Genomic DNA, 17,082 nt, shown 5'->3' on the forward strand with positions numbered 1-17,082 from the left:
AACACAGAGTTTAACTAATATTTAAATTAAGCACTGAAGATAAATATTAAGTTCTTCTGGAAAATAATTGTTACAGGTTACTTTTTTGTCTAAGTTAGTCAGAGTAAGTGAATTTTTTTAATATTCATAAAGTGTAATCACTGAAGGAAATAAATTGATTAAAATAGTATAATAACACCTGAAAAATCATATTTACTTCATCATACTGAAAATTTATCTTCTATTGAAAATGGGATTGTTTTGGATTATTAAAAAAACTTGTAAAGAAATTTTCTTGAAAGAAAATTTTAAATCATAAACTAAATGTAAAAAATAAGTTTAATGAAATTCAAAGAAATTTAGAAAGTAATTTACGTTTTCCTTTCCTTGTATCCATCTCCAAGGTGCAAATCAAATCCACTTTGATCATCATAAATAATATGGACAGAACTGAAATTATAAGAAATAAATTATTTTTTTCAGTAAAACAATTCTGTACTTTATTGCATTTTAATGATAGAAATAAAAGTCATTTAAACATTACTAATAAATATATCATTAGAAAAAAAAAGGAATGGTTTTACTTACATAAAGCTTAGGATTAAGTTATATTTATATATTTAACATAGAAGCCAAATTGCTCTATTAAAAAATTAAATTTAACAAGACCGTTTAGTTATTATTTAAATTTAGTCATTTCCCTTGACTTAATAACAAAAACAAAAATTTGAGTAAAATTTTTATTTTTTTTTGTTATGTTATAATTTCGATTAAAAAACCTTCTCCGTCAACACTACAACCTGGTGGTAGTTTGAATTCGTTTCCTTCAATAAGAACGTTTCGAGAGAAGAATTCGCCATCTCTCTGCACCTTAAGTTCTAAAATTTTCTCGGCAAGAAAAAAATAAATACCTAAAAATACATAAAAATTAAAAAAGCATGTTTTATTAAGAAATTTTTTTTTCTTTTTTGCTATAATTTCGATTAAAAAACCTTCTTCATCAGCACTACATCCTAGTTCATGGGTAAGGCGTTCTGAAATCGCATTCTCCAATCAGAACAGTTTGACAGAATAATTCACCTTCTCTCTACTCCTACAGTTGTGAAATTTTCTCGACGTAATCCAACCATCTTTTGTATGGCCGACCTCTTTTTCATGTTTCTTTTATTTTCGTCCACATAGGAAATATTTGCCATAAAAAATCAGATTACTCTGACATAAGTTTTATCCTATATTTTATATTTTAGAAATTCATTTTGACTAAATTGACAGGAATTTTTTGGAATTTAAATTAAGGTACCTAGTTAAACGGCCTATTTCTGTTTATGCAATCATAAACTGCCTTATATTCGAAGAAACGATGGTATGTATCAATTTTGTTGTAACATAACATAGGTTATAAGATAAAACAGAATTAAAAAATTTTTTTAATATTCTTTAAAAGTAATACTTAATAATCGCATCCAAATATGTTGAATGTTAAAAATGAGAATCTATCTGGATTGAATATTATTAAGTCCATAAAAATATTTTGAATTATATGCACTATACATTTCAATAATTTTAATGTAAAGTTTAACTTTAGCTTAAAACTAAATTACCTTCGTAAAACATCCAACTCGTTACTCATGTTGGGGTAAGCCCCATATCCATTATAATCAAACTCAAAGTTATCCACCAGTTCATCGTCCAATATTATTTGATCAAAGCTAAAATCACATAAAAGAGCGTTTTTAATTTACTATTTAATAAAAGTTTCAAGAAATAAATTGTATCATGCAAGTTTTTTTTTCAAATATGTCAATCCGTAAAAGAATTTATTTAATAAACAAAAAGTTAAGAATATTTAATGTTATAACATAAAATATAGTAAAAGACAGTTAGCTTTATTTAAAATATTTTTTTTAATTCATATAACAAATAAAAAAAATTTTGAAAATGATTTATCTACCCAAAATGAAAAAAAAAACTCTACGATTGTGCTACACTATGCCGTAAGCGATTTCATAAATTCATAAAGTTGTCAGTATATCTAATTTGTTAATTGATATAAAGAATAAGTTTGAAAAAGTGATTAATTTTTACTTGATAATAAACAGTATTCAGATTAGTACAGATCTCTTACACAACAATTTTAATTTATTAAATCACAAGGTAAATTACCATATGTTCTGAGCACTGTTATCATTTTCATCCTCCCAATACTGGGAATCATACCTGAAATTATAAACGAACACTTTTTAAAAATTTTAATTTGGTATAGAATTCAATAAATAATTATTTATATTGATATTTAATATTTATGTTAATCAGATGAGACATCGATTTCTTAACCAAAGAGTCAAGAATAATAAAATAATAAAAATAGAAGATTCAAAAAACTTTTTTTAGAACACGAAATTTGAAAAATTCTATTCACTGTTAATAGAAAAAAATAGAACATGCTATGCATCAATACTTGATCAATTACATATTACACAATAACACATAACATAAATACATTAATAGTCACACATAATTACACAATAACATACTAATACGTGATCAATACTCGGATTAACTAAATATTTTAAATGTTAATATCATGTATGACAACTGATCTTTAATTTTAAATCATATTTAATTTCGAATTTATTTTTCTTCAGCATTTTAAATCTTCGGCCAATTTTAATAACATTTAAAATCAATTTCGTTACCTGTAACTTTATTACTACTAACATGAACTAAACATTTTTTTTATATTGTATATGAACAAATTCTAGAGATGGATTTTTAAAAGCAGCAATTTTTTACCAGCATTATAAGCATAGCTTTTTAAAATTTGTCGGAAAAAGATATAAAAGCAATATGCTGTGAGAAAAAAATATATATCACCCTGAATAATTTTTGCTCAAATGCTTGAACTCTCCCATACAAGTGCCGATCTCAATAGTTTCAAGGTTTAATCTCAAATATGTTACCCGAATATGTTTTTCTCAGCATTTTATATCTTCTGCTAATTCTAATGACATTTAAAATCAATTTCCTTAACTATAACTTTATTGCAACTAACATGACCTAAACATTTTTTTATATGATAGCTGATCAAATACAAAATCGATTTTTGAGAGCAGTAAATTTTTACCAACATTATAAACATAACATTTTAAAAACTGTTTAAAAAAAGGATATAAGTGCAAAACGCTGTGAGGTAAAAAAAATTTAAAATGTCACCCTGAATAATTTTGCTCTAACAATTGAGCTTTCACATACAAGTGCCCATCTCAATGGTTTCAAGGATTGATCTTAAATGTGTTACCCAATTAACACTAAATATTACAAAAAAAGTTCGATAAGACCGAATATAGTTTGTCTGGGAGCCGTGATTGCTCAGAGGATAGAACGTTTGCCTTTCAATCATGAGAACCGGGTTCGTGTCCCAGGGATGGCTGGTCGATGCGAATTCCGCATCCTGTTTGCGCCGACCACAGGGCTGACGTAAAATATCCTCAGTGGTAGACGGATCATGGGTTAGAGTCCCTTGCCATCAGACTAGTTGTGGGAGGTTTTCCTCTCCATGTAGCGCAAATGCTATTTAGTTCCATCGAAAATTCCTCCACGAAGGCAGATTTCTCTCAATTCTTGATCCAGGTGTGTCCTTGTCTTCTGGATTGGGTTCAGAGTTACAAGTCTTCGGACTGCTGTTCAGCAACGGTAATAAAATAAAATAATATAAAATAACACGCGAAATAAAAAAAAGTTATACATACTCCAACTCATCTCCACTTTCTCCATTTTCCAGTACATCATCCTCGGCTAAAAATTTGAAGAAAAAAATTAATTTTTAGAAATAAAAATACGCTAATACTAAAAAAAAGTAAGACATTTTTTTATCTGTAGATCAATGAATTTAGAACTGAAAATAAATTTTTAATTGGAATAAAATAAATAAGAAGAAGATAAGATCGAAAAATAGAACATTTGTTTATAACAAACATTTCTTGTTTCAAAGAATAATAAATTTCATATTTAGGACAGAAACTATCAAAACTCAACAGTTTAATTAAATATCACATGACTTTCAAAAGAAAATAATAAAAATTGTTAAAAGGATTTCCCAACTTGTAATATTTTCATCATTATTCAAAAACCAAAATATGAAACAAATCTGACACAGATTTTCAAAAATTAGACAATGCTGAAAGTTTTATCCATTTGTACAACTATCATAATTAAATTTATACAAAATGCCTCGTTTATATTTCAGAAAGTATCTATAACAATAAAAGGAAAAGTTTGCGTCTTTGTGTTTCTTCAGTAACGCTGGAACCTTTTATGTAATGTTTTTGAAATCTATTTGATGATCTCAGCTCATGAGGACCATTTAAATATTATCTAAGCTTAGTTTTGTACTTTTCTTTTCCCCTTTTCGTCACGAAGTGGACTGATCGTAAAGACACGGTTCCCAGTAGAACACCGAAGTCAAGCATCAATGACTGCGGTCAGTAAGCGGGTGGGTGACTTCTCTGATCAGCCTGCGTAGAGACCGAGGGTGCGCGGTATCGGTCCTCGTTAAACTGTTCTACCGTAAAGTGCTCGACTTCACGCAGGTAGTCTGGCTACCAAATCAGGAGAGACATTCCCTCTGCTCCTCTGCTGGGGATCAAAATTGTGATGGCATGTCTTCGGATCATCCTCAGGTATGTTTCCCTAACCGTCGCCAATTGCCCATTGTGTAGTTCTAGTGTAAAGTTCCCACCTACCTTTCCCCTTTTTAGCAAAAATAAGCAACTTTATGAAAATGATTGCATGAGATAACCGTAAAATACCGGTTTTTTTCTCTAGCATTTTTTTCTCTAGCAATTCAAATAAAAGATGCAACTTGGCTTAATACGAAATTTACTTTTCAAATCAGTTTATATAATTTTGAGTTGAATATTTTTTTAGAATCTTTTGTATTCAAAACTCTCGACTTCTAAAACTCTTAAAAAAAAAAATTCCAATTTTTTTTTTACCTCAAATACTTCCAAATTCGTGATTCTTCCACGTGTATTTTTTCGTTGCATTTTTTTTTCAACAAAATTTTCAAAATAAGCTGGCGTTTATGTCATACGTAAGCATTACTTATATCCCTCATCTCTTCTGATCATCAAAAATAAGCAAAGCCCGAATCCGTTAGGTCCTGGCATAATATTTCAACTCCCTTTGAACTATAATTCCTCTAAAAATTTTAATTATTCCGTTGACACGTTTGAAAAATGAATTTTTCTCTCTTATAAATTCAAATATAAGCAATTCATTTTCTTTTCAAATGTATTTAAAAAGTAACATAGGTGATTTTTCCCAAGTCAAAATTCTTGGTGGTCCAATCAAAAATTTTGATGATTTATGTTGATTTCAGTGTGATTCCTGATGATCCAACGACATTTGATGGTCACTATCATCCAACATTTTCCATTGCGTGTTCATGGTTTTTGATATGCCAACAAAATACCATCATTCCATGATGGAAAATGCTATTTTAAAACTACGATGGTTAACCATTAAGAGAAGTTAGATTCTCATGGACAAACAATCCATGATGGTCCATCTATACATTCCCATGATGGTTTAATGAGAATTCTTGTTGGTTCTTAGAAATATACCATCAAAACAATTTGTTTGTTTTTTTTTATGTTGGCCCATCATAAATCAGTTTAAATTCCTACATTGGAGTGACAGTGATTCATGATCGTTCCAACAGTTGATTTCTCAGAAACTATGATGGAAATTTCTGATGGTTCATCATGAACAAACCATCAAAACAAGTTTATATTCTTATGTTGAACCATCATAAATCAGTCAAAATTGCTGCTTTGGGGTAATGGTTTACTTAGATTGTTTACCATCAGAAAATATAATGGGTTATGATGGAATTATTGATCAATATTACGTTGTCCCATCAATGGAAAACCATCAAAATTTTGACTTCGGTTACCAGCAAATGCATAAATATAGGTACCAAGTATACCTATAGATATAATACATAGGTACCTAAGAGGGCCTGCAAATTCTCATTATTTTCAAGGACAGCTAGTCGAATACGAGAGGTAACAGTAATTAAAGGATATTATATATGGATATAAGAATAATGATTATGTTAATTATTATGGATAAAATTATTATGTTTTACAAGAATTGTTTTTTTTTTTCCTAGTTTGTCAAGAATTGTCTTTCAGTTTATATTAGGACAATAGTGCTAACATAATTCCGAAAATTCATTGCTCAATTTTCTTGCCTTGCTATTTCTAACGATATAATAATACTGAAACAAATAAAAAAATATAGTCAAGACAATAATACTTCTCGAGTTTGAATTGCTGGCAATTATTATTCACAGAAACTTGTGTATCATGCCAAAACATATAATATAATAATGCAAATAGTATCATATCTAAAATATATAGGTACATTATTGATACTTACGTGGTAATCGAGGGTACTTCTTCCGCTCCTTAAACCAATGGTTTAAAAGAGCATCACGATATAAATCGCTTTTTTTAGGCATTTTATAAATCGCAGTGAATAACACAACATTCACCAATGACATTCAAAAGAGAATGAGCTTTTAATTGTTCTAATAATTTTTAGATCTAATCTTAACAATTGAACTTTATTTTGTCAACAATGACTTAAATGAAATCATTGTTACGATATAATTAATTGCACAGTTCATTAAACGTTTCTAAAAATTGAAGTATTGTTGCAATTGTCGTTTAAAACTTTCGGGTGTTTAATTGTTTTTAATAAAAAATAAGGATATTGTTGAAGAATTTATAATGAAAGTTTTAATGTACATGTTACCGGCAAAGTATGAAATGATTTATATTTCACACATTGCCTTAGGCATTATATATAATGCCGGATGCTATTTAGGCAAAGTATGAAATAAACGTCCTGATGAGGTTATTATGAAAATGATGTCATGTTACTGCGAATGACCGAAATCTGTGGTTGCTGACAATCAAATTAGTCGCTTTGGTGAATGTCCGAAATATTTATTACATCCGATTTGATATTAATTTATTCGTGGATATAATTACATTTATTCGATATTTTAATACTTACTGACGATAGATTAGAAAAAACATCAGTGTTTACGAGTATCGGGAAAATATATACCTGGCAATGATACTCGACCTTTAAAAAACATCAGTGTAGAGTATACCAGGCAGTGGTCCTTGACCTTAAAAAAAACATCAGTGTAGGGTATACCGGGCAAATGCATACCGGGCAGTGGCCCTTGTCTTTAAAAAACCATTGCCCGGTATACCCTACACTAATGTTTTTTAAGGTCAAGGGCCACTGCCCGATAATCCAAACACTGATGTTTCTTCTAATCTATCCTCAGTAAGTATTAAAATATCGAATAAATGTAATTATATCCACGAATAAATTATTTCGGTTGTAATAAATATTTCGGACATTCACCAAAGCATCTATGTGATTGTCAACATTCATCGGCGAAAGATAACAAACATCGATTTCGGTCATTCACAGTAGCACGCACATCATTTACATAATAACCTCATCAGGACGTTTATTACATACTTTGCCTAAATAGCATCCGGCATTATATTCTAATGTCTAGGGAAAGTACGTAATACTTCTCATATTTCATACTTTGCCTAAAATTGTCAGGCATTATATATAATGCCGGCATTTCATGCTTTGCCGGTCACATACATACTAAATTAAATTGAGGTTAAAAAATTTAACCGTTTAATATACGCAAATGCTTTGGTAGCAGAATTTACAGCGAGTCAGTTGGCAGCACTATTTTCAATAATTCAAATTTCTCTGTAACCCTAACTCCTTCCTTTAAATATCTATTATTGAAATAAATAAGTTTAATCTAACACGTGTAAAGGAGCCGTGGTGGCTCAGGGGGTAGAGCGTTCCCCTTCCAATGTGGTGAACCGTTTTCGAATCCCAGCGATGACTGGTAGATACTATGTCCGCATACGGCATCCGCGTCCGCATACCTCAGTCAACATCTCCTAGAAAAGAGTAGGCCTCTGCACGGGTTACCATAAATATCCTTTAGTAGTCCAAACGTAATGACATATGTCGTATTTTCAACCACTGCGCAGCTTAGTACCCCGAACGTAATGACATCTTTCTTATTTTTCATCAACTGCGCAGTTAACTTCGTCACATCGGACTACTAAATTGATCCGTGCTGAGGCCTTCATTCTTCTAGGAGGTGTTGCCTCAGTGCTGACGTAAAATATCCTCAGTGATAGACAGATCATGGGTTACAGCTCCCTTGGCGTCAGGATAGCAGTGCGAGGCTTTCGTGGTTTTTTTCACTCCATGTAACGCAAATGCAGGTTAGTTCCATCAAAAAGTCTTCCGCGATGGCAGATTTCTCCCAATGTTTGCTTCACGAGTTCTCTTGTCTTCTGGATCGGGTTCAAAATTACAAAACTACGGAGTTGAACATTAGTAGTCGTAAACCCGAAAATTGGGTCGGATCTATAGTTTCCTTCCTATAATAAAAAGCCAATATAGCCACATCGCCAAAATATCGCCCATCAGCATGAATGCAAGAAAATTCATCGCATCAACATTTCTAACAGCTTTGTGACAAGTGTAAAGTAAAATTGGCTTATGTAAAATTATATACAAAACAGTTTATGTTAAAAAAAAAAAAAAACAATAAATTCTAAAAATCAGTTTAAAAATTCAGAAATTAATAAAAGAGGCTCCTTCATATGAAAAGATATATATTCAATGATTATGGGACACCAATATTTCCACTGTTACAGTTTGAACTACATCAGTTTTCATTTGTCGGCTTTATAAAATGTTTTCTTCCCGGCCCCTCTTAAAATCCTTTGCTGTTACTTTTCCGGTGATTCAGCTTCTACCTGCTCTGAAGATGATTTTATTGCACCATTTAATGAAAATCGAATACATTTTTATGTGCAATTGCACATAAAAATGTAACATATTTAACTTGTAGTAATGTATGACAACATTGGAGCATTACAGCAAAATTGGCATACAAGATTTAACAATACTACAATTAAAACATGCAACTTCTCACTTTCTCCAGCAACACGCAAAATTTATCGCGATATTATCGTTGATAAGAATTAATCGTCAATCAAAACTACAACCACTTTACAATTTAGATTTTTTTTCAACAATTTTGATTGAAATTCTCTTTTGAATGATATTGCAAATTTCAATCGTTTTCTAATCAATGGAGAAAAAAATTATCGTCATATTATCTCGCGAATTAAAATATATTGCCAATCAATATTTTGATAACTTCTTCCTATTGACAGTAACAAGCAGAATTTATCGTCATAATATTACCAAAATAAAATTATTATTTTTAGAAATTTCGAATTGTTTTTGGACTTAAGTTAACAAAATTGCTCTAGAGTTTTATCCTTGTTGAAAATATAAGGATCTATAGTTTCCTTCCTATAATAAAAAGCCAATATAGCCACATCGCCAAAATATCGCCCATCAGCATGAATGCAAAAAAATTCATCGCATCAACAATTCTAACAGCTTTGTGACAAGTGCTCAATTTTCAATTAATTTATACCTAGTGACTATAAAAGTTGAAATTGTTTCCTAATGCAGTGAAATAAATTTATCTGGAATCAAAATTTCGACAAGCTATATTGCTTGAATTTTAATTAGATTTCTGTATCTGATGCCAATGGAATTTATCGGTTTGTCCTAAATGCTAGAAGCAAAATTTTAGGTCTATCGTAATTTTGATTACATTTTATTAAAAACCAGACAAATAACTAAAGAGGAAGAACGAAAAACATGGCAGCATTTTAACCCAAAAATTTCCCTATTCTTTCGAAAGTGATGCTTTCTAAGTTAGTCGTTTTTGCTGCTACATAAGCAAAACTATTTTAACCCTTTTTAGTCAAATTTATAATGCAATTTTTAAAGCTTTTGTTTCATTTCAAATTATTTGCATGTCAGTTAATTAATTGTATAAATAAATAAATTTTTAAAAATTTTTGAAGTACATTATTGGAAGCATAACGAAAGTTTAATCGTTTACCATTGATATTGTGATACTTCAAAGATGTTGGTGTTATTAAATGAAACATTTATTATAATGGTAATTAAAAAACAAAATAAGCTATTGAAAACTACTGATGAAATGGACTAGTGAACGTCGACAAGAAAAAGCATTCTTAAAGGTGCTTTATTCTGATTTTTCAATCAATTCCTTCACTTTACTGTGTATTGTGACCAGGGCTCGAAAAACCACCCGTCCGCCCGTCCTCGGCGGTCAAAAATTGCCCGCGGACAACGAATTTCTCGAAACCGACGCCAGCCCGGACGGCCCTTTTCCCCGTTAATGTTCGTGATACATTTTCAATTTTTGTTGGAATATATCTTAAATTTTAATGGGAGTCATTAAAATTTAATATACATAACATCGTTAAACACCAGAACACTTCAGACCTCCTAGCCCAAGCTATTTATAAAGACCTAATGCAGCAAAATGACACACAATACAGCAACATACAGCGCATAGTGGAATTGATGTTTTCTCTGTCTGGGAGTACTGCAGCGGTTAAAATAGGCTTTTCAGCAATGAACTTACAAAAAAACATATTATGTACTGTTCTTAAACAAGAAGTGTTAAAAGCAAATATGAACATCTACCTAAATGGAAAACCCCCTTCAGATTTCTGTGCAGAAACCTCTAAAAATCACTGGCTTGATTGTGGAACTGGCAAACGTCATATTTGATTCATTTAAAAAAAGCTGTACCCTCGGATAAATTGACATTCCAGATAACTTGACCTTTGTCATTAAATTATTTCATAAAACAAATACTAGATTACTAGAAATACTACTATTAGTAACTTAGTATTTCATTTATTACTGTATAATGTAATCCTAGTATTTGTAATCCTTGTAACTACTAATTCATTGTGCAATTTATATAAATGTTAGTTATAAATAAGAAAAATGTATATTTTTATTTATTCAGAAGCTTCGGGTTAGTTTCAAAGGTGGACGGGTACGTTGTTGGACAAGCCGTCCTCTGGGACGGGTAAAATTTCTGAGTTTTTCGAGCCCTGATTGTGACTGCCCCTCATATATGGAAGAAAAAGAATTCCAAATCCGCCGAAAAAAGGTATGTTTAATTCTGTTTATTCAGAGAAGGTAGGTATGTTTTCCTTTGTCTAATTTCTTAAAAAAAGAATAGATTTAAATTTAAGTACAGTATCCTAGTGAGGCAATCGCTTAGTAAAACAAGAGGGTTAATGCCTGCCACCTGCACGTAGTGCCCACTGGGTAACTAAATGGACCGGGTGGACTAAGTGAACTGGGTTCGAATCCCGACGATGGCTCAGCGATATGAATTCCGCACCCTTCTTGAGCCGACCACAGTTCTGACGTAAAATATCCTCAGTGGTAGAAGAGTCATTGGTTAGAGTCCCCTTGCTTCAGACTAATCGTGGGAGGTTTACGTGGTTTTCGCTTCCATGTAACGCAAATGCGGATTAGTTTCGTCAAAGAATACTCCATGAAGACAAATTTTTTCCAATACCTTAATCGGGAGTTCCCTTGTTCGGGTTCAAAATTGGTTTCGGAGTTAAACGGCAGTAGTCGTAAACCCAAAAAATTGGGTTGACTGTTCAACGACGGTTATAAAATTAAAAAATGAATTAATGCCCTCAGTAATTTGTCTATAATTATTTCACTTCGAATAGTTGTATATTAAAGTATAATATCTCACCTAGTTTTAAAATTTCAGGTTAATATTAAAAGGAAATATAGGGCATTATCTATACAGTGTATGGGCAAAAATTTTATAATTTTAACGCTTTAATTAAAAACACAATTAAAAAAGAATATTTTACTTACGTAAAAAAAATTTTAAAAAAAAATTTCTAAATATATTTAAAATTTGACAGCGACCGGGGTTCGGACCCTCGGGACTAGCAATTTTAATGCTTCCTACCATTCAACCATACAGAATCACTTGGGTGTCCGACTTATATCAAGATTTTTAATTAAATTTTGCGGTTTTTCGAGGGAATCATATTATGCCTCACTGTGCACCCCTTATTTATCTATAATTATTTTCTTTTGTACGTTAGTTTATTATATTACGATAATCTGAGAAACTTAATTTCAAAAAATTCAGGCATTTAAAATTAAATTTCTCAGGAACTAATTCAACTAATTTTGCTCAAATTTTGTATTTTGGCATGTAAAATTATGTTCCTTAAAATGATGCAAAAAATTTTAATACTGCAATTCAAAATCTTTTCGACCATTATTAAATAAAATGATGAGAAATATATTTGCAAAAAATTATTTTTATGCATAGAATTACCTTTTGAACAAACAAACTTTATAATTGTGAGCAAAAATTTTTCAATTAGATTAGAAAGTTTCCGAGGTATAGAAAATACGCAAAAAGTAAAATTAACATTAAGGGATCCAAGCTTTGGAGCACTCTTCTGACCAAATTATTGGAACCATATTGCACAGATTGCAGCTATCCCCTATATTTAGGGGGTCAGAAATCCGAATCAGTCGAAAAAAAGGTATGTTCTTTCAGATAAAGTGCACTTTTGTGTTTAAATTTGTAACTTCGTCTGAACTTATTAATTTTATATTTTATATCCGTCGTTGAACAGCCGACCCAATATCGGGTTTACGACTACTAATGTTCAACTCCGTGGCCTTGTAATTTTGAACCCAATCCAGCAGCCAAGGAAACTCCTGGATCAGTACCCCCATATGTATTGATTTGTTATGGGAACATGAAGGATATTAAATACGGTGATATGATCTCTCAGATCTCGGGGTTTCAATCATTACAAACGCCTTTTAACATAAAATATATTTAATAACAAGAAGGATGATGATGATCGTACAGTGGCATGGAGGAAACTGATTAGAAACTAATATTTTTACATTGCTGCGCAGAGTGCCATCTATTGAGTATTAGAAATTATAATTAACAAACTTCCCCCCGATGAACATTTAGTTCATAACAATTTTGTCATTTCATATATTAATCAAAGTTATTTTTCTCAAATGTAAGGTACCAATATTTAAAATATAATATAATCTTACCCTTTTACAATATGAGCCCTTCTTAATTATATAAAGATTATAATGCAATAATATTAATTGAATTCTTAAAATAATATGTTTCATGAGCATTAGTTCAAACCTTTAACAAATTATTACCAAAAAATGAAATTATTGAAATTTAAGTAAATATCAATTGATGAAATTAAATTATCATATCATGAATAATAAATCAAGCAATTTTCACAACACAAATTCTTTCACATGCAAAATATTTCAATTTTAAACAAACATGCATTTAAACAAGAAAATATATATGTATGCATATTTTCTTTAAATCAAAAAAGTTCAAATAATATCTTAAGATAAACTTAATTTGTAAGTTGAATGATTATCTTAAGTAATATTGTAAAATAAAATGTTCAAATAATAATAAATGTGAATTTAAAGTTCAAATAGAATGTTCATATTAATTTAATTGTTCACTTCTAAATTATATAATAAATTTATAGGACGTTTTATTATTGACGTATCTGTTTTCAAAGCACATGCTCTTATTTTGTTATCACGTCCTTGAAATGTTTGCACAATTTTTCCAAGTTTCCACATGCTCCTTGGAAGTTTGTCATCATGAATCAAAACAATATCATTTACCTTAAAATTTTGATTACCTTTATCCAAATTTACATAATTGACAGCTCTTAAAATTAAAAGATAATCCCTTTTCCATTTCTTCCAAAATTGATTTATAAGTCTTTCTCGATATTTAAATTTTTTAATTATCATTTTTTTGTCAATCATGCAGTCAATACCGGATAATTTGACTGACGGTAAACTTATTAATCGTCTTCCAAGTAGCATGTGGGATGGCGTTAGAGGAAAAGTTTCTGGAGAATCTGTAGTCACGTAAGTAATAGGCCTCGAGTTAATCACAGCTTCTATTTCACATAGAACTGTTTCGAGTTCTTCACTAGTCAAAGATGTTTTTCTCAGTAATTTCCGAAGAATGATTTTCATTGAACGAACCATTCGCTCGTAGAATCCACCCCACCAGGGTGCTCTTTCAACGATGAATTTCCCCCTTATTCCCCTTGAGGAATAAAACTCACTCACTTCAGAACTGCTCAAAATAGTCCACATTTTTTTCAATTCAAACTCTGCTCGCTTGAACGTTTGAGCATTGTCTATTGATTTTCCATTGTCCATTGTCATTGAATAAATAACAGAACAAAGTCCTCTTCTGGATATGAAGCGACGAAAAGCAAGTAAAAATGCTTCAGTTGTTAAACTGGAAACAATTTCCAGGTGTATCGCTCGTGTAACTGCACAGGTGCATAGCATGATGTAAAACTTACTGTCAGAATCTTTCACAAATAAGGGTCCAGCAAAATCCAGGCCTGTAACTGAGAATGGAGGTGATTGTTCTATTCTGTCTTTAGGAAGAGGAGCCATAATTTCTCTTCCTGATCGAACATTGAATCTTTTACATAAGACGCATCTTCCAATTATTGACTTAATAAATTGCCGACCTTTCGGAATCCAAAATTTCTCTCGTACCTGTGTTAATGTGTCTGAAATACCAGAGTGTAGGGTCTTTTCGTGTGCTTCTTTCACTATCAGTTCTGTAAATTTAGTTTTTGATGGTAATAGTATAGGATGTTTTTCATAATAGTTCAAATTGGAGTGCTGTAGTCTTCCACCCACAAGTAGAATCCCTTTGTCAGAAATGAACGGATTTAAGTCTCTGATTTTTGAGCACTTCTGTAAATGTTGTCCTTCCTTTAAGCAATCTATATCCTTACTGTAGTTCTTTGCTTGTACGTGTCTCAACCAAAGGTTTTCAGCTTCTTCTAATTCTTCTGCAGTTAAAACATTTTTGATTCTATCTTCTTTCTTCACTCTCAAATTCGTTATAAATCTTCTAATCCAGGCTGTTATTCGGTAAACCTTCTTAATATAACTAAATTTGTGGATATCGAAAATTGAATCGTGAACATTATTTTCACTTGCATAATTAACTGCAATAAATTTCGATCTCTTTTCTTCATCTACATCTGATCTTCTAAAATTATCTTCTTTTCTCGGCCATTTTTCTTCTCTTAATGTCAACCATGTTGGTCCATTGAAAATAGTTGCACTTGAGAGCAAATCATTAGCACTGCATCCTCTTGATATGATTTCAGCTGGATTATCATTTCCCTTTATGTACTTCCAATTAGTAGGATCTGTTGAAGTTTGGATCTCACTTACTCTGTTTGAAATAAATGTCTTCCACTGATTTGCATTTCCTCGAATCCAACTAAGGGCTATGGTTGAGTCAGAATATAGTATATAGTTGTTATTTATTTGAAACACTTTCCTTAAAGTATCCAATAATCTGGAACCTATAAGAGTGGCCATCAGTTCCAATCTTGGTAGACTCAACTTCTTCAATGGTGCAACGCGTGCCTTTGAAGTAACTAAGCTTACGTAAAATTTTTGATTTCTTTCATATCGAATATATGCAATCGCTCCATACGCCTTCTCACTTGCGTCACAAAATATAATTATCTTATAATTCCCTACTTCGGAACAGCTATCTTCTTCATGAAAATAATATCTTGGTAGTGAAAGTTCCTTTAATACATTTACTTCCTTATACCATTTTTCCCATTTCAGTCTTAAAATATCTCCGAATTCCTCATCCCATTCTAAGCCTTGTTCCCATATTTCTTGAAGAAGAATTTTAATTCTAATCGTGAATGCTGTTATATATCCCATTGGATCAAATAATTTCGATGATATGCGTAATACGCTTCTCTTAGTATTTTTCACATTTTCCAAAGAGTCAATTAAAGAACTTAAATCTAAATTAAATTCATCCCTTAAAGTATTCCAAATTAATCCTAAAACCTTTAAAGGTACTGTTTCTTCACTAGGATATTTTTCAAATTTCGTGTCTTGCCATTTTTTGCATAACTCCTTAGAATTACTCTTCCACTTCCTAAGATTTATTGATGCTTCCTTTAATATTAATTTAGTGTCCCTGGATAATAGTAGTCCATCTTCAATCGTATTTGTACCAGTAATAAGATCGTCGACATACAAATTTTCATTTAAAACCTTACACGCCAAAGGATGAGATTCTTTATAATTTTTGATATGATACTTTATTGTTCCAGTCAGTAAAAATGTTGATGATTTTACTCCGAAAGTTACGGTTCTATTGCGAAAAACCTCAATTTTCTTGGGAGGGAATTGCTCTGACCAAAGAAATCTAAGATAGTCCCTATCATGTTCATCAATTAACAATTGTAGGAAAGCCTTTTCACAATCAGCAATTATTCCTATCTTAAACTCGCGAAATTTTAATAGTAAATTTAAAAGATTAGGGTTTAGATTGGGACCCGATAATAAGTTATCATTTAGAGAGTAGCAATTTTTTTCTTTAGCCGAAGCATCAAAAACTATCCGTAACTTTGTAGTTTGTTTATCATTTCTAATTACTGGATGATGAGGTAAGTAATAAACCATATTTGGAACTATTGATTTATCATTAACAGGTTCTATTATTCCTTCCGATAATTTTTCTTTAAAAATACTAGCATAATTATCATGCAAAGAAGGATTTTTATTAAAACGCGATGTTAAACTAATTAACCTTCTTTTAGATAAATTAAAATTGTCAGAAATGTTTACCTCATCTTTAAATGGTAATTTAACTACGTATTTGCCATCCTGAAATTTTATATTTTGTTCAAACTGTTTTAAAGTTTCTTGCTCTAAAGGTGTATTCTGAATTTTATCATTTATGCCTAAGCTTTCAATATCCCAAAATTTCCGTAACTGTAAATTTATATCATCACAAGAATTATTTTCACTAGTTAATTCCTCACAATTAAATTTTTCCTTACAATAACATAAATTTTCAATGATAGAGTCATTTTTTAAATCTGAATGAGTAATCCCAGTTACGCTTCCGCCGAGTAATGTTTCGACATAAAACAAATCTTTAGTCAACTCCTTTATGTACCCAGTGTGGAGTTTCCAATAATA

At 30.9% G+C, this 17,082-nt stretch overlaps 1 protein-coding gene across 1 annotated transcript; it reads right to left on the reverse strand.

The window, feature by feature from the left end:
* Positions 1 to 350: 350 nt before the first annotated feature.
* Positions 351 to 16,560, reverse strand: LOC147803335 (uncharacterized). Its single transcript, XM_087150502.1, has 5 exons — positions 13,860 to 16,560; positions 3,729 to 3,774; positions 2,143 to 2,196; positions 1,581 to 1,688; positions 351 to 429 (listed from the first exon to the last, which is right to left on the reverse strand). Exons 1-5 carry the CDS (start codon positions 16,558 to 16,560, stop codon positions 351 to 353), a joined length of 2,988 nt encoding a protein of 995 aa, XP_087006628.1.
* Positions 16,561 to 17,082: the final 522 nt, after the last annotated feature.

This window comes from Parasteatoda tepidariorum, chromosome 9 (genome assembly GCF_982258835.1).
Source record: "Parasteatoda tepidariorum strain Cologne lab strain chromosome 9, Ptep-v5.0, whole genome shotgun sequence".
In the NCBI taxonomy this organism is placed as follows: domain Eukaryota; kingdom Metazoa; phylum Arthropoda; class Arachnida; order Araneae; family Theridiidae; genus Parasteatoda; species Parasteatoda tepidariorum.